Source organism: Bidens hawaiensis, unplaced genomic scaffold (assembly GCF_021521415.1).
Source record: "Bidens hawaiensis isolate Kalapana, Puna unplaced genomic scaffold, B.hawaiensis_p1.1 tig00023712_1, whole genome shotgun sequence".
NCBI classification, from domain to species: domain Eukaryota; kingdom Viridiplantae; phylum Streptophyta; class Magnoliopsida; order Asterales; family Asteraceae; genus Bidens; species Bidens hawaiensis.
Window position 1 is genome coordinate 133,728 of NW_027493727.1, and position 26,256 is coordinate 159,983.

Below are 26,256 nucleotides of genomic sequence, written 5' to 3' on the forward strand. Positions count from 1 at the left end.
TAGGAACGCAACTGAAAGGGCCACCAAGGCTGAAGCTGTTGCTGAGCCTCTACGCCTCGAGAATGAGGAACTTAAAGCTAAATTAAAGGCGCTCCAACAGGCTCATGATGCCTTGGCGATGGAGGACGCGAAGAAGCTCCAAGAGATCCTGGACCAGAGGGGCGTGCTTGACCACACTGAGCGGAAGCTAAAGGGCGTCGAAGAGGCTGCTGCAAAGGAAGTGTTGCTTGCCAACCTGAATAAAAGTGAAGCCGAACGCGCCTGTACCCAAGCTCAAGCCGCCCTCCAAGAAGCTCTGGTTGCCAAGGAATGGCTTCTTCGAGAAGCGTTGTCTCAGGTAAGCTTTTCATGTTTTTACGCTTTTCTTTGTAAATAGAAAAGGTTTTGATACTTGTATTTTTTTTTCTTTTTGTAGGTTGTGCATCGGGTCTTCACAGAGACATCTTATGACGATGCTATGAGCACAGCCCTCAACGCTTCTCATGAGGATGGGGAAAAGGCCGGCTTCCTGCTTGGTCTAGGGTTTGTTGAGAAAGGCATCCCGCCTTCCAACTTCCCTTTGTATAATGTGGATACTGAAGCTGTTTATGACCAAGCAGTGAATCAGTATGCCGCCTTCCCGCATCCGGTGGTGGAGAAGGTAAACGAAGTCGCTGCTGCTGATGATGGGCTAGCTATTCTTAAAGCTTTCCTTGAACCGCCACGCTCTACTGATGGTGCGGGTCCAAGTGGAAGTGGTCCTGAAGCATGATCCTGAAGATCCCTCTCCACCATTAGCGTAGATTTTTGTTTTTGTATAGCTTCTTTTGTATGCGGGTATGCACCCAGCAATCTTTGTAATATTTGAACTTTGTGGAATAAAGATTGTGTTAATCCCTTGCCTTGTTTATTTTACGCATGTTTTGATTTAACTTAGCAATTTCTTTAGTACTTAGATAAGTTAACTTTTTAATGTGGCCAATTATAAGTTTGTTTCGCTTCCTCTTTCATGATTGTGCGGGTATGACCGTCACTTACACTTAGTAGGATGGCTTAACTTTACTTATATCTGTCCTGCGTGGAAGTTTTCCTCATCTTTTCCTTGGAAATTTTCTAAGTGTTCAGAATAAGTTAACCTTTGGACGTGGTAGATAATAGGTTGAAGTTTTGCCTCCTTGTTCGTGATTGTGCGGGTAAGACCGTCACTTGCACTTACAAGGATAGCTAAACTTTACTTACATCTGACCTGCGTGGAGGTTTTCCTTAAAACTTGAAATTTTTACCGTTGTGTTTATGCGGGTTTTGCCGCCTTCCACACGTAACGACTTACTTCTTCCCCAATTTATGCGGTGAATACCGGCACATCAGTGTGGGAAGTTCATAAGTATAAATTACGGCTATCAACACATTGTGAAAGGAGAATCATTTCCATTAGAAGTGGCTCTAGGCATTTTCTTTAGAAGTTTGGAATTGATCTACATATAACATTTGCGTAATTGAGCTCCATTCCATGTTCTTGGGATGGGAGTGCCATCGAGCCTTTCGAGCCGGTATGCGCCCTTTCCCATAACTTCTTTGATAATGTATGGCCCTTCCCAGACCGGGGCCAGCTTTCCTGGGCGTTCTTGGTTCGAAGCCTCGTTGTTACGTAGTATGTAGTCTCCTACATTGAAGTTGCAGAGTTTTACCCGCGTGTTGTAGTACTTTTGCATTTGTCGCTTGTAGTTCTCTTCACGCACTGCGGCTAAGTCTCTGCGTTCCTCGGTTAGCATAAGGTCTAACCGTCTTTCCGCATCATTGTCTTCTGGCTGAATCAAGACCCTTGGTGAGGGTAAACCAATTTCGACCGGGACCATGGCTTCAGTGCCATAAGTGAGACTGAACGGGGTTTCTCCCGTACTGGCCTTCTTCAGCGTTCTATTTGCCCAAAGGACGTGCGGAAGCTCGTCCACCCAGCCGGATCTGTGTTCCAAGAGTCTTTTCTTTATGCCTTCGACGATGCTCTTATTTGCTCTTTCCACCTCACCATTACCTTGCGGGTGTGCCACTGAGGTAAAGGTGTGGGTGATTTGATGTTCTTTCAGCCACTGTTGTAGCTTCTTGTCAGCAAAGTTGGTGCCGTTATCGCTCACCAAATTCTGTGGAAGTCCAAAACGACAAATAATGAATTCCCAAATAAAATTTTTGATATGTTTCGCGGTTGTTTGGGCTAAGGGTTTTGCTTCTATCCACTTGGTGAAGTAGTCGATGACTACCACTAGGAACTGAACATTTCCTGCTGCTGTAGGAAATGGGCCTGTCACATCGATGGCCCACTTCTGAAATGGCCATGAAGAGGTGACTGGGACAAGTTCATTCTTCGGGCGGTGCGTGTTGGGTGCGTAGAGCTGGCAAGACCTGCATTTTCTGATGTATGCCAGCGCATCCGTATGCATCCCCGGCCAAAAGTATCCCGCGTTGTTTAGCTTAGCTACAACAGCGCGTGGACCTGCGTGTACTCCACAGATGCCTTCGTGTACTTCCCTTAGGAGGTAGTCAGCATCTTGGTTGTCCACGCATCTTAAGAGTGGGCCAAGAAAGTTACGTCTGTAAAGGATGTCATCGATGAGTTGATAATTCAGTGCTTTACAGCGTAGTTTTCTTGCCTGTGTTTTTGACTCTGGTAGTGTACCTGCCGCAAGGTATTTTATTATTGGTGTCATCCACGTTTCTGTGCCGGTTTGGATGACACAAATTTCCTTGTGCGGGACCGAAGGTGCCTCAAGGAGTTCAATGCGGATGTCCTTTCCCAAGTGGGTGAAGGCTAATGATGCAAGCTTGCTTAACGCATCCGCAGATTTGTTTTCACTACGCTTGACGTGTATGACTTTGCAATCATTAAAATCACGCATAAGGGTTTTTGCTTGTGCGAGGTACAGGGCCATTGTGTCATTCACGGCCGTGTACGTCCCGTTTATTTGGTTGGCTACTAACATGGAATCCACGTGGGCTTCCAAGTGTTTCACTCCCATCTTACGCGCAATTCTCAGCCCAGCCAAGAATGCCTCATACTCGGCTTCGTTATTCGTACTTGGAAAATCCAGTCGAATAGCGTAAGTGTATTCTTGGCCTGCTGGGTTGGTTAGTTTCAGCCCTGCGCCTGAACCCTCGTTACTGGCTGCTCCATCAGTGTAGAGTCGCCAGACATCATTGATGTCTTGTGCTGGAGAGGGTTGAGCCTCTTCCTGGCACTCTTTTTCCCGCGATGCAGGCACTTCCGCAATAAAGTCGGCCAAAACCTGGCCTTTTATGGCTGGTCTTGGCTTATACTTTATCGCGTACTCCCCCAACTCAATTGCCCATTTGGCTAGGCGTCCCGATAACTCGGGTTTGCCTAGAACGTTTGCAAGTTTGAAGTTGGAGAGAACGGTGATTGGGTGACCCTGGAAATATCGTCTTAACCTGCGTGAAGCGTGTATAAGTGCTAAGACTAATTTTTCGAGGGTAGAGTACCGGGTTTCTACGTCTGTTAGGATACGGCTGACATAATAGATTGGCATCTGGATGCCTTTTCGCTCTACTAGCAGGACTGCCCCGGTTGCTCTATCTGTTGCGGAAAGGTATAGGATTAGCCCCTCCCCCGCTTCTGGTGCCGTGAGCGTTGGGAGTTCGATCAAGCGTGACCGAATCTCCTGAAAAGCTGCTTCCGCTTCTGGTGTCCAGCGGAAGTGCGTTTTCTTTAAACAGTTTCTCAACGTTGACACGAAAGGAAACAACTTGTCCGCGTGGTTTGCCAAAAATCGATTAAGTGCGACTAGTCGTCCATTCAGTGTCTGAGCCTGTTTGATGGTAGTAGGTGATTCCATTTTGATAATGGCTTCGACCTTTTCAGGGTTCGCTCTGAAGCCATCTTTAGTGACGATGACCCCCAAGAACTTCCCTTCTTCCATTCCAAAGGCACACTTGCTCGGGTTGAGCTTCATGTTTATCTTCCTGAGCGTGTTGAAAGTTTCTTCGATGTCTTTCAACATCGCTTCTGCGTCAGGGCTTTTGATGACCAAGTCATCCATATAGACTTCCAAGTTCCTCCCAATTTGGGCATGAAACTGGTTGTCCATCAGGCGTTGGTATATGGACCCGGCATTCTTAAGTCCGAATGGCATCATTTGGTAACAAAATGTGCCATCGGGCGTCCGAAAAGCGGTTTTGTCCTGATCATCAACGGCCATGTGGATTTGATGGTACCCCTTATACGCGTCCAGGAAGCATTTAAGGCGAAACGGTGCTAACGAATCCACCTTAAGATCAATTTCGGGTAACGGATAACAATCTTTGGGGCATGCTTTGTTCAAGTCCTTGAAATCTATGCACATGCGCCATTGTTTGTTATTCTTCGGTACCATAACGGGATTTGCAACCCATGTTTGATATCTACTAACGCGTACGATGCCTGCGTCAAGGAGTTCCTTGACTTGGGTTCTACACGCGTTAGTTTGTTCTGGCCCCATTACTCTGCGCTTTTGTACGATTGGCGTAACAGCCGGATCGCATTTGAGCTTATGCTCTGCCTTACTTCGGGGTACACCAGTCATGTCAGCTGGTGTCCACGCGAAGATGTCAGCGTTTTTCTGTAATAAGCGCTTGAGTAAGGTGCGTGTGGGATCAACAACTGTTGGGCCAATGGAAACGGCCTGGTCAGGGTATTTGCCGTTGAAGGCCCATCTTTCTGGCTCGGTGATGGTTAGTTTAGCCATCTTTGGTTTGGGTTTAGATGAGACAGATGCGATGCATACCTGGGGAATGCCGGTGATCATCGCTACACCCTCAGCTGTTGGCCATCCCATCATGCCGTGGACTGAGGATACCACGGCGTTGAATCTTGCCATCCCGTCTCTTCCGAAGAGAATGTCGTATGTGTGGTGTGGCTTCCTCATTACGACAAAATCCACGTCTTCTGTGCGTGAGTGATTCCCGTCCGTAAGAGTGACGGGGAAAGATAGGATACCCAGGGGGGTGTTTGTGCTGCCATCGAACCCTTCCATCGAGGCGCAGATCGTTTCCAGGCGTTCCTTGTTTTCGTCATCTAGCTTGTCGAAGAACTGCCTGTACATCACCGTTGACGAGGCGCCGTTGTCAGCAAGAGTGCGAGAAGTGATGTAGTGCCCCAGCTGGCTTTTGATGACGATAGGGCCTTCTTTGCTGGGTCCTCCTGGCACTCGCGGGAAGCGCACCTCAGCTTCCTTCCACGCGCATGGTTCTGTCGTTCGCCTTTTTCTTCCTCTGATCTTACCATGAACCATGTTGATGCTGATGTCAACGGGCTTTCGTCCGTTGCCTCGGTACCGGTTATCGTTCCTTCCTCCCTTCTTGATTGATGCCACCAGGTGTGCAAGTCTTCCATCCTTGACGAATGCTTCAACAATATCCTTCAAGGATGTACACTCTTCCGTACTATGACCTTTTGTCCCGTGGAAGTCACAGGATTTGCTCTGATCCGCATTGGGTCGTTGCCGGATCATTGGAGCTTTTGGCCATGGTAGCTTTTCAGTGGCAAATATCTCCGTGACGCTTTTGGTGAGTGGCGTCCACCGGTGTTTTTGGCTTGAAGGGTGTGTGTTATTTCTTCCGCCAACAAGAGGGTGAGAGCTGGATGAGGTGTCAAAGTTTACCATTGACTGCCAAATACCTAGCTTCCTCTTTTAGTTCTGCCGGGCGATCCGAACATTGTTTTCTCTAGTCCTTTGCGTGTAGAGGTGTGTACTCTGGGGAAGATCCCTTCCCAGTTGCTTCTCCGTCTCGGCAAAGCGCTTGGCCGCCGTCATGATGGCATCCCATGTGGATGGCATGCCGTCCTTACCCGTCAATGTGCGGATAAGCTCTGGGTATTCGGCGCCCTGGATGAAAGCGGCGCGAACAAGATCTTCACTTATGTTGCCCAGACTTAGCGTTTTGGAGTTGAAGCGAGTGATGAAGTCTAGTAAAGATTCATCCTCCTCTCTAACGCAGTTGAGGATCGTCCACTGTTCTTCAGTATATTTCCTTTGTTGGCTGAAGTGCTGGCTGAACTTGTTCTGAAAGTCCGCCCAATCATATATGTGGTGGACCGGTAAACGATCGAACCATGCCCTGGCCGCTCCAACCAGAGTCATCTGGAACATATAACACCACGTGGGTTCCGTCCAGTTACTGACGGTTGCCCCTGCAATGAATCTGTTCAAGTGGTCGTCTGGGTCGGATAGACCATCATAAGTGCCGATGTTGGACATTTGTTTGGCACTTCTCGGGGCGATTGCTTCCGCAATGTCCCTTGCGAACTTAGACTTTCCTGCATTTGCAGCAGTTGGTCTAAAGGTTTTGGAGAAGTCACGCGGGTTTCTCTCCGCATTTGTAGGTTTAAAGGCTTCCCCAAAATTCCTTGTCGGTTGGAAGTCCGTTTCCTTACGCTTCCCTTTTGCCTTATGGCGAGGGTTTGCGTCGGTATCGGATTCCTCCCGCTCATCGTCTGAGTACTCGCACTCACTGTTCATATTGAGATGGCGAGTACTGCCGAATTCGTCAGCCTGTTGAACTGAACGCAAGCGTTCATCCAACTCAGCTTGGAACTCTTTCTGACGTGCTTCGGCCCACGCCTTAACTTGATCTAGTGTTTGGCGAGGGACCCTCGTTCGTTTCTCCAACTGGGCATCAGTGAACCCCAGTGGAATATTTACTGCACTTGCCCCGGCTTGGGTAACCGGGGTAGTGTTCGTAAGATTTGTATAACCGCCGGTGTTCCCCCCAGTTGCTGGGGTTGTGGTTACCGAGGTTTCTTGGTCGTTTACTGGCCTTGGGACCGGAGTAACGTTAACCATTTCTTCAGAGATTTTGAAAAAACTAAGAATTAGTTCTAGCTTTTATGCACGGATGGCGCCAATGAAGAAACACTAAGGGACCCGGGGCAGATTATGGATAATCTGGGGGTTAATGTTTCCCACGAGGATGAGGTCCAGCAGAAAAGGTTGTTCTTCAGGTGACCTGCAAAACAGACACCGTAAGCTCGTCACTGAGAAGGGGGGGGGTTCCTCCTTGTGACCACCCTCCGGCGTGAGAATCAGACTAGATTGCTCTGAATATAAGTGTATATTAAGAGATTGCTAGATAAGAATGAGATATCAGATGATGTCCTTACCATTCCAAGGTGTTGGAGTATTTATAGCCGAAGGTAGGTTTCCTAGAAGGTACAGCCGGCTGAATAGTATTCCTGTTCTACCAACAGTGGACTACGCACAGGCCATGCTGGTTGGTGGATAGACTACGGCCGACAGTAACAAGGTCGGCTGTACACTGTTCCTTTACTGCCGGCTATGCACTGTTCCAACAACTGTAGGCTGCGCACGTCCCATAGTAAGGGTTGGTGAGTAGGCAGCGGCTAATAATGACAAACAGTACTAGAGGGTGCTCCTCCTCGTACTGTTGTCGGTGAGCTGTCACCCTGTGATTGGTTCATGGGCTGTTCTGGTCAGATCGTCTGTTCTGCCCATACCTTAGTAGGTATAGTACAAAAGATCTTCCAGAAGCATACGGACTGGCTCATTTAGGCGGGAGTATTCCCGCCTTACTCATTCCTTCATGTGACTACTGAAGTAGCTAGTGCCTTGTGCGTGTAGCCTTGCTGTTAGTGCGGGTAGCCTTCCCTGATGGCTTGTATCCGCAACTGCGGGAACAGGCGGGGTACTTCACCATTGGGAGGCTTTCCCTGCGGGTACAGCTGGCGTACTGCGCGTAAGGTTTTCTCTGAGCATGGTGGGTCCTGCGGGAGCAGTTGGTCGTTGCACAGACGTCCCTGTTCAAGGTGAGTCTTGCGGGTCCAACTGGGCTCTGCTGGGACCTACCTCTTCATCATCCTAACAGATAGATTCCTTAAATCCAACACATCATTAAATCTTCAAACCTTGAACTGTCTGCTTCTTCGTTGAAATCTGTTTGGATATCAACAAGTGACATAAAGAATGTGTTATACATGTGTCTATAAATTATGAAGTTAACCAGATAAAAAAGGGCACCTTCTTCCTTTATGAAGCTAACTGTTTTTCCTTCGTAAAGTAGCTTAATAGTGGTACGGCCTTGATCTTCTTTTTCAAGTAGCTTCGTGTACACAAACTGGAAAAAAATAAAAGATTATATCTCTACTTAATTGCAGTGTTGCCAGTGTACAACAAATTCTTAAAACAAAAGTGTAATGAAAATGAAATAACGGATAATCATTGTTGGATATAACTTTTACCAAGATAACATCACTTTGTTCTTCCAAATCAGTTAAAGAAATGATCTTTAGAGATTGAGGACTGAAACACCAAAGAAAAGCCTCCACAAATTCTATATGAGCGGATGATTCGTCAACGAAGTCAAGTTCTAGCTCAGCATGGTCGAGTTCATAAGGCGGCAGCTCAATTGCCTTTAAGAACTCTACCTCGGTCAACTTCTGCAAGTAAATTGGAAGGAACTTAAAACTTTGTTTGATTTTGATTGTAATTCGGTGTAAATCGAACCAAGAACACAAAAATTACTTAAGATTTTGTAAATCAAGATTTCGGTATAATATATGACACTGAAAATACATTATTTGAATATAAGCATTGTTAACAGTTAAGTTCAAGCATATTTTACAAATCTAAAATCTACTATATTGCACAAGCATTTAAAAGATCAGTTGCAAAAAAAAAATATGCTTTAAGTGATTCTAGCTAGAGGTGCAAAAAAAACCCGAACCCGGAACCGGGTTTTTTTATACCCGGTTTTTACTACCCGAACCCGTACCCGACACTACCCGTATGGTACGGATAGGGTATGCATTTCAATACCAAAACCCGGAACCGATTTGTACCCGGTAACACCCGAAAACTGAAACCGGGTTTTTCCAATTCTCAATCTAGACCCGAAAAATATTTGAAAAAAATCCAAAAAACACCACAAAAAAGTGCAGCCCCTTAAAAACCCGATCTATACCGGAAAAATACCCAAAAAAAAAGTGCAACCCGAAAATTATCCGAAAAATCAAAAAATACCCAAAAAAAGTGTAACCTCTTAAAAGCCCGCTCTATACCCTAAAAAACCGAAAAATGCCCAAAAAAGTGCAACCCCTTAAAACCTCGATCTATACCTGAAAAAAACCCGGAAAAAAAAACAAGGTTTTTAATACCCGGGTATTAGAAAAACCCGATTTGCGCACATCTAATTCTAGCCTAAGTCGCAAGTTCAATCCTTTCAACCATCAAAAGTTTTTGAAAGAAACAGACCTTATTTGTGCGGATATACAGGTTCAGCGCCCTGAACCCGTTTTCCTTGCCCATAAATATTCTTAATTTGTGGAACCAAATGGAATCTACTTGATGACAGAGCTCACATCTGATAGAAGCTTCCAAATGGTTTAAATCCATTACCAAAGAATGATCGACCATAATGCTAGTAGACTGAACAAATAAATCCAACTTCGGCATAACGAGCTCGATATCTTTACAATCATGTATGGGTTGTACCATCAGCTTCCTCAAGGTACGACTTGATAGCTTTACGTTGCTATCTCCACTAAGCGTACATAAACAGAAGTTTTCGACATACGGCAAGTCTGTATAACCTCTTAATATTGGTAAGGAATGGCCCATATAAGTCACTGTTGTTAGCTTTTTGCATGAAGCCACATTAATTTGTGGTACCCTTACTCCATCCAAATTTGTTATCCAAAGAGGTGATAGATTTGGAGCATCTATATCGATGATCTTAAGCGGAATGTTGTAAAAAATGTCGACTGCTTTGATGCCCCGAAACATAAAAGCTGGTGAAACCGGTACAATAAATCATACGAAATGTTTGTAGAACAAGTGCAAGATAGTTTATCACTTCACCGTCTAGATTGAGTTCCAAAATAGGGAAAGAAGCAGTAGGTCTTAGAACATAAGCTCATTCGAACAAGATCTTTCGGAAGTACTAAGGAACCCTAATACATGATCAGCCACACTTCCATGGAGCCGAGAAATCCGATCCATTTCCGCCTACAAAACAGTAATCAAGAATTGAAGGAAACCAGGAAACAGTAATCAAGAATTGAAAGAAACCTACAAACAGAGTATTTGACATTTAGGGTATTTCGACCTCCCGCGTTGCAGTGGGATTGTGAAACCGTAGTTGAAGCTTGGTGATTGAGAGTCAATCAAATTTTCTCGAATTTGATCATCATGCCTTTGAAAATTGACAAAGCATTTCAAAGGTTTTAATGTTGCTTGTTTCACATAAATGAAACGAACAAATATATAACAAAACTGAAAAAAAAAAAAAAAAACAAACCTCAAAAAGTGGATTAAATTACTTGTGGCTCAGATCTCCAACTAGTCAACGCGAATTCAGTCGGTATTGATAAAGTTCCTTACGATATCATAACTAAATCCAAGAAGTATATTTATAAAATTAAAAATATTTTAAAAAAAAAACTTACTTTAAACAAAAAATAATAATTTAAATAAAATACTTTAAAAAGCCTCTTGTGGCACCCTTTTGAATTTTATTTAATCTATAGTATTAACTAGGTTACGTACCCGTGTGCAACACGGGTTGGAATAAATAAATTTATTCAAACGACGAAATTGTAAGAGATATAAAATATGTGTTAAACTATTTATATAAATATGTATTATACGGTATATTAAATCACATATTAAACAATATGAAAAATATATATATATATATATATATAATATACATGTCAGAAATTCTTAAATATCCAAATAAATCTTTTTGATTTTTGTTACAAATAAAATTCAACTTATTTAATATTTTACCCCCGATTTGAGATAAAAGCAGTGTTTAGAAACTGGACCATATTGGACGTCCAACCGACAAATAAATAAATAAAATGGTTGGTTGTTCGCAAACCAGCTTTCAAACCACAAAAAGAACTGGAAAAAAAAACAACCGGAATAACATTAAATATTTTTAAAACTGAGTAATTGTAGATAATAGTTCATGCACCGCCTAATGATAATAATAAGTTGGATGCACTACCTTTTCTTTTATGGATGCTGGTTTTCTTCTAGATTTTTCATTGAAGCAAAATGAGATGAGATATTATTTTATTTGGACCATTGAAGTGCCAAGTGACACAAAGATGGTTCAATTATATGTCAAGTGATATAACCATATTTTGTTTATTATAGTAACGATGAGTTTTCATTATTTTCTTTTTTCAGTGGCATCAGAATAGGCATTGTTCATATTAGAGCCTCTAAGAAAGATACATGTTTAGATGGAATTAAAACAAATGTGTTGGGACAATTTAAACTTTTATTGTTATTCTTCAAATTAAATTCAAGTTAAATTAAATAACAATGTAATACCATTTGAAACGTATGGCAACGGACATGTAGATGGGTCAACTGAAACATTAAAACAAATAGGTACAATCTTATATGTTAGTTGTAATATAAAATAAACACATACCCCATAAAATTTAATTATCAGCAGGTAAACGAATGATACTTTATTATATAACTTATGTTAGAAACATCGTACTCCAAATTTGTATGTGAGCTTTTGATATTTTAGACATCGTCTTATCATTTGACAAAATAAATACATTTATAAAAAGGAATCGTATGAATGGTAGAAGAAGTATAAAATAGTATTAACGATGAATTTAAAGCGTAAACAACATGAAGAAAATTAAAATTGGCCAACCACCTCCTACAGTCCGGTTTGGTGTACACGACCCATAATTATAAAAATCGTGAACCAAACCATTAGTCATGATTTTACACAATTTTGAGTGAGATACCACCTTTATGTTTATTGTATCAATGATGTGCGACCATTTTTTTTATAAAACAACTTCATTTTAATTTTCTAGTTTAACCCCTAATTAGTTTTTATTTTTATACATTTATCTAGTTATGGAATAATGAAATGGTTCCTGCATGTTTTTTGGAAGCTATAAAAAAATTATCATCCAATAGGTACATGTAAATTTTATATGAAAACCACGTGTAATATGACGTTTGTAACCCAAGTATATAATATATGTATAACACTGTATAAACAAAAACAACTGAATTAAAGGCGAATTTTCATATCAAGATAGTAATTTTTGCTGGTTTAATGGTTTAAAGGAAACAAATAAGACACCTAATTGATATATATACATGTAATTCGCATATGCTTAAAAGTGCGAATAATACAATATTAATATATGAAGCGCAATTTAAGATACGTAATTGGATGTAGGACTTGTTGTAATTAAGGTAAATTGATTGAAGATGAGCATGCTATCTCGAGTGTGTTTGTGAGTACAGACACTATCAAATAAAGGTGTTTACTACTAAAGAAAATTTAGTTTTCGTTGTTATTGCTGACAGAAATCACTAATGGAATAAACAAATTTTACGGTAACTAATAGCTACTGTATATTAATTGTCTGCGTAATTAGTGATACGTAACTTAAAGGAAATCACTAATTATTTATTGATAATAAAATTTTGTTTCCATATAAGAAAAAATTCAAACAACTATTATGATTAATTGATGTCTAATTTTATAATTAAAGATTAAAAATCAAGTAAAGTAATACATAAAGTTGTGTATATGGAAGGTTTTAATTTCTTAATTTTAATTTAATTAAAAACATTTATGACTTAAAGTTTCAAAGATAAGGTGACACATGACAAAATATTAGACCAATTAGGGTTAATGTGGTTCAACCACCATTTTTATTTATTATAATAGTAGATTTATAGTGATGCTCTAGAAATAGAAACTTTTCACCAATGGTTACAAATGATGAGAAATTAAAAATAAATATAAACTGATATTTCAACCCCTCACGTTGCAGTGGTATTGTGAAACCGTAGTTGAAGCTCAGATCTTGGTGATCGAGAGCCAATCAAATTTTCTGGAATTTGATCATCATGCCTTTGAAAATTGACAAAGCAATTCAAAGGTTTTAATGTTGCTTGTTTCACATAAATGAAACGAACAAATATATAACAAAACTGGAAAAAAAAAAACCTCGAAAAGTGGATTAAATTACTTGTGGCTCAGATCTCTAATATGGTTGCAACTTACGTCACCATTCCTAATAACAGAGCGTCATCATAGCCTAATAGCCTAGATAGAAAACTCAACACAAAGTACCAGCCACCGCCGCCGCCACTATAGACGGCCAGAAATAGCTCACTAATAGTCCATGCGGTAGAGATGGGGAAAAAGCAGGTTAGGATTCATACCCAGGTTTTGAACCGACACCTGTTCTAAAGCCGGTTTAGGCGTTTAGCCATACCCGACCCTACCGAGTTCCAACGCCCAGTTACACTGCCAAATCTGCTTGTAAACAGTCAAAGAAGCGATGTATATTCAAATATTTATCACAATGTTTAATTTGTTTCTTGATCAGAAGTTACTACAACCATTGCAATGGTTATAGCTATCAATAAAAAGTTCATTCAGTATCAATATCTAAAAAAAGTATTTGTATCTATAAAAACAGAATGCTTAAAAGTTAAAACACAAGCACTAACTTAAGTAATGTAACCGGTTAATTCAGCTTATGTTTTTATCACCAATAGGTCGATTTGGCTTATGATGCATCTCTTAACAGCTCAAACGTGTATTTTATCTCTAAGAAGACTGAGTCGGATCATTTAGTCGAACTCAAATTTTCTGTCATTTCTAACGGGTCGAATGTGTTATTAACAATATATTCAACCACTACAAATAAAAGAAATTCAAATAAACAACTACAAAACCTTCAGTAATGAGATATAAATGTAAAATCATCGTTACAAATTCTACATGTACAGCCATCGTTCCATGGTTTCACACTCAGCAAAACCTTCACTAATGAGAGGTAAATGGTCAAATTCATGACGGCCCTATTATTTCGGCTCAGCCGAGGTATTTAAAATAGAGAAATGTTTATAACAATAAAAGGGGAATCTGGAAGTAACTGAGGTAAAAAAAACAAAAGAAATAAAAGATGGTAAAAGTTAGTTGAAATTGATTAAGATCTTATAAATTTTATTATTTTATACTTGGTGTTTGTGTGTATGTTTGATGTTAATTAGCTTTTGCAAGATGAAATTTAATGTTTAAAACTTTAAATATTTTTGTATTTGTCTATAAATAATGCATCCCGTTCCCAAATAACATATACTTCTACAGTGCCCAAAAACGTAAAAGAAGAACCAAGGAGAAGAAAGCAAAAGACTGACTGAGAGCTTTGCTTCCCAAAACGCTAAGAGAGCCTCAAAATTTACCTAAGTTCAATCATTTTACTACTACTTTTCTTTTTTGTTACAATTGTATTCCTATTTGGTTTTTTAATATATAATTGATTAGTTTTATTATAAGGAGGCCCAAATTTTGTCTCGTACGAGGCCTAATTTTTGTTTTCATTCTCGGAGACGGCCCTGTTTTATCGGTATGATGATATGATAATTCAATTTGTAAAAAGGTACCTAATTAATAGCATCCTAAAAGTTTGTTTTGTCCACCATCGTGAATTTAACTCTATCGGTATCGGTATGTTTTTTTAAATATTAAAATACAATATTTGGGATATCCGAATTTAGCCACGTATCACCGTGAATTCGGTTTTGTAACTAAGGAGTGTAACCGTTTAGCGGGTTATGTTAACTGCTTAAAGTTCCGATCATATGACATCTGTTCCGCTTTGGCCTATAAGATCGAGTATTGTGGTCGAGTTATCCTCCATCTAAGAAATAGCGTCTTACCTTTGATTCTCGAGGTTGTTTTGTCAAGGCCCGACTCACAGTCCCCCCCCCCCCTCGCAGTTACTACAAGAACTTGTCATGCTCTCTTGCTTTAAGGAGATGGAGTAAAAACAAAAACAAAGGAATTCTTAAGAAACTTCTCATAATGAAAGCAATCTACTAATTAATTAAATAAAATCTTTGAGAATGAGGAACAGCCTCGAAGCTTGTGTGTGTGTACAAGATTAAAATAATAAAGTAAATATATAAATAAGTAAGTTGTAAACAATTAAAACTTGAAATCATAAGACAGTCAAGTAGCATTGGGTCCTAAACATGTTACTAGACATTTTTAATGGCCTAACTTATAACATTCGACTCTGATACCAATTTGTCGCACCCCAATCTACGACAGAAATGCTGTTGCGCGAGCTGATTGCTCACAGCTCACAAGTTACTAACAAACAATTCAAATATGACAATATCTAATTTATTTATTTAATTCAAAATTTAAATTAAGTACACCATATTTAAACAAATTACAAAACAATTCCGAATAAACCAAACATCTCAAATACTAAAATAAAACGCAATAGTCTTTTAATTAAAGTAACTTAGGATATCTCTAAATGATTCTTCATCTTAGTTTCAAAAAAATATCATATTGACAATCAGAGTCGACTTAATTAACAAGAATGACTCACAGAGAGAACATGCATCAATATGGGTAGGGTGTACGATTTCTAAACCACATGGTAACATCGTCGTCACTTCATGTGGTTCGGGTGCATAACTTCATTTCATAGCAAATGTTTTCCATATAAAATTGATTTATTTTTTACATTTATTGTACTTAGAGAACTAAAAACGAATAAAAAACTATATGGTACTTGTGGGTAGGTGTTGTCGGTGATTTTGTAGTTTGTGGGTATCTGAGAGTAGAAATGAGGTGGCAGTATAGGATTGAGCGGTGCACGGGTTATACCCATGAGTGTCCCTTCCCCCTAAGACAGTTCATTATGGGCGGGGTTGGGGGGGGGGGGGGGCTCTTTGGGCTGATACATCGCCGAGGTGCGCTGGGGTGGGGTGGGGGGGTTGTGGGCCCTCTCTCCCTCTCATATGCACATATACATATATATGTGTATGTGTGTGTGTATATATAATATATAATGGGGTGTAAAATGGGCTTTAAACCACAACGAGGCGTTATAGAGAGTGGCTTCGATGTTTTGTTTCTTATATTACGATGACGTGGAGAGGCTTTAAAGCCCACTATATTAAAAAGCCTAATGAAATTACAATGTCATAGTTTACTTTATTTTAAAAGGTCAAGATGTTTTTACCTGTTTGACTCGTTTTATCTGTTTGACCGTATTGACTCATTTAAGTCGTTTTACCTGTTTGATCCATTGGACTTGTTTTACCTGCTTGACCCTTCTAACCCGTATGACTCGTTTTGCCTGTTTGACCCATTTGACTTGTTTTACCTGTTTGACCCTTTTGACATGTTTAACTTGTTTTACATGTTTTGAGATTTGATTTGTTTTATTTACCTGTTTAACCCTTCTGATCTGTTTGACTCGTTTTACCTGTTTGACCCATTTGACCCGTGTTACCTGTTTGACCAGGGTCCGAGTATCTAGCCGGTGACATGGGCCTGCTAATTCAAAATGCCACGGTGGATCAGCTCGGGACTGCGAGGAAAATCACAGTTACCAAGGACTCAACAACCATAATTGCTGATGCAGCAACGAAGGACGAGATTCAATCAAGAATAGCCCAGATAAAAAAGGAATTATTTGAGACTGATTCTGTCTATGATACTGAGAAATTGTCTGAACGAATTGCAAAGTTATCGGGTGGGATTGCGGTGATTAAAGTTGGTGCTGCAACCGAAACTGAATTGGAAGACCGTAAGTTGCGTATTGAAGACGCCAAAAATGCAACTTTTGCTGCTATTGAAGAAGGTATAGTGCCAGGTGGCGGTACTGCATTTGTTCATCTATCGACATTGGTTCCAGCCATTAAAGACACAATTGAGGATGCAGATGAACGGTTAGGTGCTGACATCATTCAAAAGGTAAGTCATGCCTCATAACTATGGGTGTACATGAAAACCGGATAACCCAACCAAAATGAAATAAATAAAAAACGGAATTGAGATACATGAACAAATTAATAAACCGATTGATTCGCTTATGGTTGTTTTGACAATCGATTTTTATGCTTCGGGTAAGGTCATATTTGTTTAAATAACCAAATTAACTGAACCGCCTTGTCAAAAAAAAGTATTTATAATTTCTTATAAATAACATATTAGTTGTCTTTTTTGTAAGAGAATAAAATTACAAATATTGTATTTAACCCGGGTTTTTATTTTTATTAACTGAAATAATATTTTATGATTTTATCTGAGTTGATTGAACCTTCTTTTTCAATAACCTAAAATTATCCAAAACCAATCAGTTAAAATAATCTAAAAGTATAGAAATCATTATGTTTTCGGTTGTAGCTCATAATTGAACCAAATTGACTCATGCTTGCTAAGTTTGTAAACGAACCGAACAAGCACGATAGGGACTTGTTCATGTCCGTTCATTTTACTTTACCCGATCGAACATGAGCATTAAAATGAACAGACGTTCTTGTTCATATTTGTTCATTAAAGAAAATGGAAGTGTTTGCTTATGTCCGTTTGTTAACATTATAAACCAAATGAATGGTTGCAGCACCAACTTTAATCACCAGTGGCTGCTGCACCACAAGGGCTTACTGTATGATTGAGAAATTTAGAGGCGGTATTGGACCAGATAGGGTCTGTTTTTTGTATCAGTTTGAGATATTATGGCCAAATGTAGCTTGACGGTATTCTTGTTAATTTTTCTTTACTTGCTTTCTTAGATTACAGCTGCTCGTGTCTTATCGCCTGTTCTTACTATCGAGTATAATCGGTATCTTTCACTGAAATTAAGTAAATGAGCTTAATGCTTCTATGTTGATGTAATAATACTTCTATAGTTCTATCTCTAAATATGTTTTATTCTAGCAAGTAAAAACTCAAGATCCTAATTTTGTAACTTAGTGAGACTCAGTTTGAAATTAAAATAGAACAAAAATTGGATGAGATTGAAATCAAACGCTCATATTGGATTTAATCAACTATCTACTTTCTCTTACCTATTGCTCAATGAAACCTTTTGTCTCCGTTTTCAACTTTGATGAGAAAGAGTTTGTTCTGGCATCTACGATTCGATAAACCTTTTCATACACAAAGGTCTGTCATGCTCTCTTGCCTTCAATCTTCTTAGGCTAACAATTTCTTGAAACCTGTCCTATTTACATTGATTTGAGCTATCTGCGATGGTGATCTCTGCTCAACAGTAGTATTCGGCAATGGCAGTCTCTCAGCAATAATAATTGAAACTAGGTTGAAGTTGGTTGTGATCAATAGATGCTTGAATATTGGCGATTGTCCAATTTGCTCACTTGATATTCCTCGCAGATCATCTCTTTGTTCAACAACAAATTGAAACCTTCTCATTAATTATTGGTAATAGAAAAAAAATTATCAAATCCACAACTTTTATTAAACATGTCGTCTACTTAGGGGTGAGCATAAACCATGTAAGACATGCGAGACCCAGCCCTGATCAAACCGGTTATTTAAAATATGGTTGGTTCTCGTATCCTAAGAATACAATTAAACGGGTCTAGGTTGGGTCTCGCGGGTCTGATCATTTTCCCTTTACATAAACCGGGGTAAGACCCGCGATACACAAACCGATCAGACCCGGTTATTTATAATAGAGTCGTGTCCCGAATCTTGGGAATACCATTAAACGTGTCTGGATCAGGTCTCTTGGGTTTGACCTGTTTACACAACCCTACGTCTACTAACACAAATCAATAAATAAAAAAAACCACCTCTGTATACAATTGTGATTCATACCGAAGGGGTTGAGAGTTGATTCAAATAAACTATTTTTATCTTACAGTTTTATATAAAATCATACTCCTAAAAATTTACACGCATGGATATTTTATATGCAAAATAAAATAAAAACAAGCATACTTTTAATATTTTTTGATACAAACTTTAATAAAATAAATTTATAAAGTTAACAACTATACAAATAAAATAATTTGGTGAATCTTGGGTTGTAATGTTGTATGGTTCTATCTTAGGTTCTTTTCATAATTCATGCTATGTCAATATCATGATAGCATGTTTTTTATGTAACTTTATTATCTTTTATTCCTTTCATCCTATGTCAAATGCCAATGTATTGATAACATGTTTTTTATGTAATCTTTTATTCTATGAATTACCTTTATGTACTTCCTAAATACTAAAGTAACGACAAACTTTATTCAATGTCATGCTTTTCTTATCATGCTTTTCTTTTAAGTTAATCAATGTATTTTATTTATCATTCAAAAACAATTTTGCTTCAAACATAATAGTCGGTTTGGCTGAATCAGTCACGACTCACAACCACAATATAGGCCAATTTGACTTAAACTACGAATAAGCGAAAAAATAATAATAACCCTATCAAAATTATAAAATCACATGATAGTAACCCGACCTGATTTCAGATGTAATCAAAATCTTCTTGGTGGTGTTCAAGAAAAATTGTGGCAACTGCAAGTCTATAAGCCGTTGATCTTAAATTTCTCGTTAGAACATATATTTCCTTCTTCCTTTGCTTCAAAGGCACTGAACTCCACTGCTCGTGTCTAAGACGACCAAGCAACATCGCATCACATAGACCCCCTGCAGATGGCTTGTGGCTGCAAGTCAACAGAAGTCAACTTCAGTCATAATGTGTGCCGATGAAATCAATGAAACAGCAACCATCTTCCATATTTAGTGTTTTAAGATGCATAATCAGTTATGTTAAAAACATAATTAATCAGCAATGTATGTTTGACCAAATTAAGTCAAATGCATATTATATATATGGTACAAAGGGTTGACAGAATTATACTAACCTTCCATGAACAAATCCGGAAGTGACAAAACCAATTGGCCACCTATTAGATTCCACGACCGCAGGATCTTCAGGCAATTGATATTCCCATTTACCAGAATCTCGTTTCACAAAGTAACTTGATACTGATGACTGCGGTACTTGAAGTTCACACTTGCCGTTTGAACTGCATTAATTCATCGCATATCATTTCGTTAGGGGCAAAAGAGACATTACACTAAAATATGAAATGACAAATAGCATATGTAGCCTAACAAAATTTTATTAACATAAATTTATGAAACATCATAAATCGTTTTATTAACATAAATTAGACTTATTAATATAAAAAGGTTTTTGTAATGACAATGGTGATAAAACAAACATTAACATAAAGAAGTTAAAAAACTTACCCTGAAATCCAAAGCTTAATATCATCCAAACGGGGTGCACAAATAACAGCTCCATCCTCAATAGCACCTTCTTTAAACGTGCGAAGAATAACTCTAACAAAGCACACCTTTCTACATCGGTTTCCCAGAAAACTATCTATATTCAGGTCATGATCGAGTATTTTCTCATCCTTCATGATTTTCGATAAGCATGTGTTCTTATCAGAAAAATGTGGGAAAATAGGTAAACGATCACCGTTTATAGTATTCAAGAAGCCAGACAGCATTCTTGATGACCTTGCTATGGCAGTATCATTGTCTGATAATGCCAGCTCAGCAACCGCATCCGATTCGTTAGAACATATTTGACTTGTTTCGAAAGCAAGACGAACACAGTTCCATGGAGGTGGAATGGGATTGCTAAACGGTTTTACAGAAGCAGGACGAAGAGCTGCTTCTTTATCCATGGCTGCCGCCTCAGCTTCCATCAATGAAGAGTAAGAATCGCATTCGGGAAACTCAGATGGAAAGTTTGGTATCCCCGCCTGCAAATGTAAGTTTTAAAAATTGTTAAAACTTTTAAATTTTAAAGTACCGGGTAGACGTGGCAATTTTGACTGTCTATTGGTAAACAGGTCAACTCGGGTTATACTTTTTACTTAACGGGTCAACTTGGGTTATAGTACTTCGTACTAAACGGGTCAACATGGGTTACACTTGTATTTAATGGATCAACACGGGGTTGCACTTGTATCTAACTATACTTGTATTTGACGAGTCAACTTGGGTTATATTTGTATTTAATGAGTCAACTCAGGATATACATGTATTTAACGGGTCAAATCGGTTATACTTTATTTAACCGGTCAACTTGGGTTATACTTTGTATTTAACAGGTCAACTCGGGTTATACATTGTATTTAACTGCTCAAATATATAACTTACTTCACAAGCAACCCAAGATCGCTCTCTCAAACCAATAGCCCGGGCACCAAGCGAGACAAAAGGAACCCAAAATGCTTTGACCCAGCTCAAAGGAAGTACAATAGTCCACCTGAAACAATGCAGTTAGAACTTTTGGATCTCAGATATTTGAATAAAGTAGCCTTGTGAAAATTCTGTTAAATTACCTTGTAACTGAATCCATTAAGTTATTCCTTCTCAAAAGCATTATAGGGCAAACTCTTGAAGAATGTATCCCGGTTGAAGCATTAACGACAACTGAATGGGTGTCGGCTAAACAAAACGACACAAGACGTTGATGATGTTTTTCCATACAAAGAACACTTTCTTCTAATGGACAGTACAACCCTTTTTCAGCATCCCACAAATCTGTACAACTCTGGTCAAACTCCGTGTTTTCGTTAGTCAAACCACGAGGATCCTTAACTATAAGAGGAGCTATTCCAAAACAAGGGGTGTGTTCATCAACAGCTTCAACTGATGAGCACTTCTTCAAAAAGGAAGATTTCTCAGACGTGCTGCATGATCAACAACAACGCTAAGAAACTATCACAATTAAATATTAAATACTAGATGAAAACATTGAAATATAGGATGTTGAACCTGCTAACTGGATGCAATATTTTTTGAAAAAGCTGAGATGCTTTCGAACCCATTACTTCCAAAGTTCCAAATTGCCCCTCAAGTGAAATGCATCTCACCTGTGTAAATGGAATTGATATTTAATCGAAGAGATTACAATGTATATACAGAAAAGAAACCTTACACAGAAAAGAAAAGAAAAGAAAAGAAAAACGAACTCTAATGATTCAATACTAATAGCTATAATAGTTAATTACATAAAATAACTAGCTTTAATTTATAGCATATTTTGAGTCTTAACACTATTTGTATAACTAACTCTAATTTATAATTTAGTTTTGCAACTGTTTTGTGAGCAGAATTTACCATTACGTTTAACCTGTTAAACTGAAAACCACAGGGACCATTTATGTAGCTAACTGAAATACCAATACATGATTATGACATCAACCTTCAAAAAAGATATGAGCAATTTTGACACATTTACTTACAAATGGGTCGATTCGAGTTGTTTTTCTCTAACGAGCCAATTGGGTCAAACAGAAAAGGCTTAAAAGGGTGTGGAATCTCCAAATTCAGTTTACTAAGATAATGTAGTTTTAGTTATCAAAGTTGGCAAACTGGCTAATATATATATAAGTAAATTAGAAGAAAAAAAAAACCCTTAAAACAATAGGTGCCTCTTATGATAAAAAAAAACTCAAATAATTAACAAAGAACTCAAATTCTACCTTACCCTGACTCTCACAAACACTTTTCAGAGCATTGTAACCCTCAGTCAATGCAGCAGCATGTATCCATATCCATAACTGTCTTAACTCACTGGTTCGATCACATACTGACTCAGCATTCGTTGACTGCTGAACAGGTCTCCACATATAAATAACCGGTGCAATTGTGCGTGAACTGTTCGCTCCGGCATGATGAAGCTGCAAAAGTAACAACATAGATTAACAAAAGACTACAAAATAGTCAGCAGACAGATTTATATTAATATACATGTATGCATAAAATCCATTCACCATTGAAGAAGAATAAACACCACCAGAAAGTACATTTTCAGTATCTGATGAAGAAAAAGGTGACATTATGGTGCTTAAAATCGACAATAAGGAATCCTGCAAGAAGACAAAACAGCAATTAAAGCTAAAATGATATAAAAAATAATCAAATATACATATAATTATCTGAGGCTTCACACTCAAGAAAAATAAATAAGAAAAAAACATGACCTGTGAACCTTGCAGTTGAACCGCATTGTAATAACTTGCATCATGAACGAGAGTTCCGTTTTTTATCCATTTTAGAAGTGCTCTTGAGCCTTTACCACTACATTAAGCAAAACATAAGTTACAAACGGGCCAATTTGGTTATATTTTATCTCTAATGGGTCAAACAAGGTAAATATACAATATTAGCTAAAAGAAAACGTGTCAGGAGACAGACGGGTCGGAAGTCGCCCAAAGTGTAATTTTAATGCATAAAACTTCCTAATGATTTATTTAAAAAAAACAACATTATTATCGAAATATTATACTTTTTGTGATTACATTCAATCAAGTATTCAACACACTGATAGGTCAACCTAAACTGATTCGTTTCAACTAGATGTCTCGTCTAGGCCTGTAAACGAACCAAACATTCAGTGAACCGTTCAATGGGAAGTTCATGTGTGTTCGCATATATTTAATGAATGAACAAACATGAACAAGAGTTTGTGTTCATTTAGTTAAAACGAATGAACATGAACACATGTGTTGTTAACACATGTCTTGTTCATTCATTTATATTCATGAACGTTTGCTCATGTTGCTTGAAGTTTTTCATTTACGTTCATCTATGTTCAATTACACTCGATCCTTTACATTAGCGAACCATTCGTTTATATTACTAACAAACAAACATGAACACATTCATTTTCTTTAGAAACGAACACGAACAAGAAACCCCTGTTCATTTAACTGTTCATGTTCAATCGTTTGTTCAGTAAAATTTAACGAACAAACATGAACCTGCTTCATTCAGTACGTTTACAAGCCAACCCGACCCAATCCATTTTGTCACATCTTCTTTACATGATATAACTAACATTTGAATGACAATTAATATGTAAATATTTGGCCAGACAGCATTTTCATTACCTGCCATGCAAACCAAGAGGAAGATGAAACCCCCAACGTTTAGTCATTGTAAACCGTTTCGCATGCCAAACGTGCATTCGAAGCCTCTTCGTCCCATCACCCGACACGCAGAATCCAGTTTCAAGATTCTTATTAAGCTCCTTTTTGCGCCTAATGTGACGAGGTGGAGCCCTATTAACATTTTTCTCCAAACTTTCATCACTTTTTGCTTGGTTCAGAATTCCCACTTTTTGCTTTTTATTATTATTTCTAAATCTAGTTTTCGAAGCCCGGTTGTCAAAACCAGTAGTTCTCCTCCTCTTATTTCTCTGAGACCTAAAATCATCGTTCAACCGGCTAGCAACTGTCGAGCAGAGTGAGTCGAGTTCAGGCGCTCGTGACTCGGTAAACTTCTGCACGAGAACCTCACCGGGCGGTATGGCGTGGCATTTGAGCTGTTTGGTTCCATCAGTAGTCATTGTTGGAACACACCAGCCTATAGTCAGATGCAACAAAAACAAGTAATTAAACAAACAAATTTGATTACATATTATTGAGTGAATTAGTTACAATAGTTAAAACCCGAATTGAACTGAATAAACCGATAGGGTACCTGGATAGAGCAGAGGAACCCTAAATTAAATTAAATCGATGTCGATAAGATGCAGACGCAATCAATAATCGAAGAAGTAGGAAATATGTTGATTGGGGCTTTGTAAAACCCTCTCGGCTAGGGTTTATGACGATGATTATTGTTATTATTTATTTATTTATTTATGGTGAGTACGAAAAGGGAAATATGAATTGGTATATGGTACCCGATTTCTTCGTGTTTTTGACCCGCGATATCCTGGATTTGCATAAATATTTAGTTTTTTATATCCTGAAAGCTAAGTCGTTTCATGTCATTTGTCTTACAAAATAATTAGATGCATTAAGAAAGCAAGAAACAAGACGGAGTTTTAGGAAAAACGGTCAATATCAATGGTGTTATACGTGAAATAAGGTGCATTAGGCATTTTATGAGTTCGGAATAGATCAAGGAATTTAAGCCTTGGTTCTATAGTGGTGATTGTTTGGACCGTATGTATCTCGTTAGACTAGCTCCTTGTTAATCTTAGCTTTTATTATCAATGTTGTTAGTTTTGGCCAAATCGCTAAATTCATCTATCTATTTTTTTAACTTAAAGTCAGGGGCATAATTGTCTTGTACCTAATGCGAAGAAAATGAGTGCTTTTAAAGGATTAATGGAAATCTGATATCACAATTGATTTGGCATGTTTTTAGCCCTTATGGACGGATATAATCTTAAATCTATTAGGAGCTAGCTTATTAAGCATAAACTATATACGGAGATAGTTTACTCTATTTTATTTATCTGTTAGTAAGGGCATATTAGTCTTGGCGGTGTTAGTAAGCTGCCCTAAAATAACAAAAGAACGAATCATGATGTACACTGGTTAAAAAATAAAATGAATGAAAGTTACGAGTGTAACCAAATAACATGGACAAACATTGCAACTTACTCTAAAAAAATATTATTTAAGACTTATTAGAATTTTCTTTAGCATAGTTAGAATATGTTATTTGATTTAGTTAACGTTATCGTCATTTAATAAACAGAGCTCAGAAAAAGTTGTGACTTGCGAACATAGTTGCAAACGCGTCAATGTAGTGTTGTATTAGAATGCCACGAGTCTGCCTGCAAGGTCTTAGATAAAACCCGAAAGCTCATGTATTATATATTAAGTTGTATATTATGTGAATTCGGGTTCTTCAAATCGAATTGATTTAAGATATTTAAATTTCGAAATTAATTCTAATTAAAAATTCAAATAAGAATTTGATGCGATGATGAACATCCCTATTCTCAAGTCTTCATAGATATATATCTTACTGAACCTTAAATTCACCTTAACCATGTATACTCTAGTTTGGAAAAATTGGCGTTTCTATAATGAGTGAGAGTTTTCAAGAGTGTTTTAGCAAGAGCGTGCAAAATCTATCAAAATGAAGTCTTATTAAAAAAACACATTAGTTAAAGTTGAACCTATGTTTATACTTCACTTAGTTGCATTAAAATATATAGTAATCATATATAATTATTTGTGTTTGAATTAACGAAAATGCATCTAAGAAAAAGTATATATCTAAGAAAACAATTTATCAAACGTACTTGGATATGTAACTTTCAAGAATTTCTTGTCTTGAAAATTGATTTTGTTACTTGGAATTTATTTTCAAATTTTGACTTTGATGATTATGATGTCCACTCACTGTTTGCTTGTTCACCCATCACCAAGGTCTTCATTATGTGTTTCTTAGCAATAACTAAATGAATAATTGCAACTATGAGTAAAACATCATAATGAGGGATGAATAAAGTTTGCTAGCTAGCTAGGACCAACTTGGTTGAATCCAAGTACGAGTATATATATTATGGTGTTGAGTTTCAAAGAAATTTTGTTCCATGCTTCTGCCATCGGATGTGTGATACGTGCATGTTTCAAGTGAATAGAACACCATCTTTTGGTT

At 38.1% G+C, this 26,256-nt stretch overlaps 1 protein-coding gene and 1 pseudogene across 2 annotated transcripts; one reads left to right on the forward strand and one right to left on the reverse strand.

Annotated features, from left to right (window-relative positions):
- Positions 1 to 16,341: 16,341 nt before the first annotated feature.
- LOC143567928 (chaperonin 60 subunit alpha 1, chloroplastic pseudogene) lies at positions 16,342 to 17,669 on the forward strand (annotated as a pseudogene).
- Positions 17,670 to 18,839: 1,170 nt separating this feature from the next.
- LOC143567925 (ribonucleases P/MRP protein subunit POP1-like) lies at positions 18,840 to 24,801 on the reverse strand. 2 transcript variants are annotated; one of them, XM_077054201.1, is made up of 11 exons: positions 24,334 to 24,801; positions 23,742 to 24,216; positions 22,833 to 22,929; positions 22,623 to 22,718; positions 22,332 to 22,529; positions 21,622 to 21,719; positions 21,186 to 21,536; positions 21,001 to 21,109; positions 20,077 to 20,600; positions 19,686 to 19,850; positions 18,841 to 19,484 (listed from the first exon to the last, which is right to left on the reverse strand). In XM_077054201.1, the coding sequence occupies exons 2-11, from the start codon at positions 24,197 to 24,199 to the stop codon at positions 19,286 to 19,288; spliced, it is 2,295 nt and encodes a 764-aa protein (XP_076910316.1). In that variant the 5' UTR covers positions 24,200 to 24,216; positions 24,334 to 24,801; the 3' UTR covers positions 18,841 to 19,285. The 2 variants fall into 2 exon arrangements, with proteins under 2 accessions (XP_076910315.1, XP_076910316.1); XM_077054200.1 differs by having other exon boundaries at positions 18,840 to 19,484; positions 22,623 to 22,929.
- Positions 24,802 to 26,256: the final 1,455 nt, after the last annotated feature.

Coding starts and splice junctions, on each gene's coding strand:
- LOC143567925 (XM_077054200.1), bottom strand. CDS start 24,199: ATGACTACTGATGGAACCAAACAGCTCAAATGCCACGCCATACCGCCC. Junction 22,930..23,741: donor CCTCTTGGTTTGCATGGCAG/GTAATGAAAATG, acceptor TGCTTAATGTAG/TGGTAAAGGCTCAAGAGCAC. Junction 21,110..21,185: donor TTAATGGATTCAGTTACAAG/GTAATTTAACAG, acceptor GCATTGTTTCAG/GTGGACTATTGTACTTCCTT.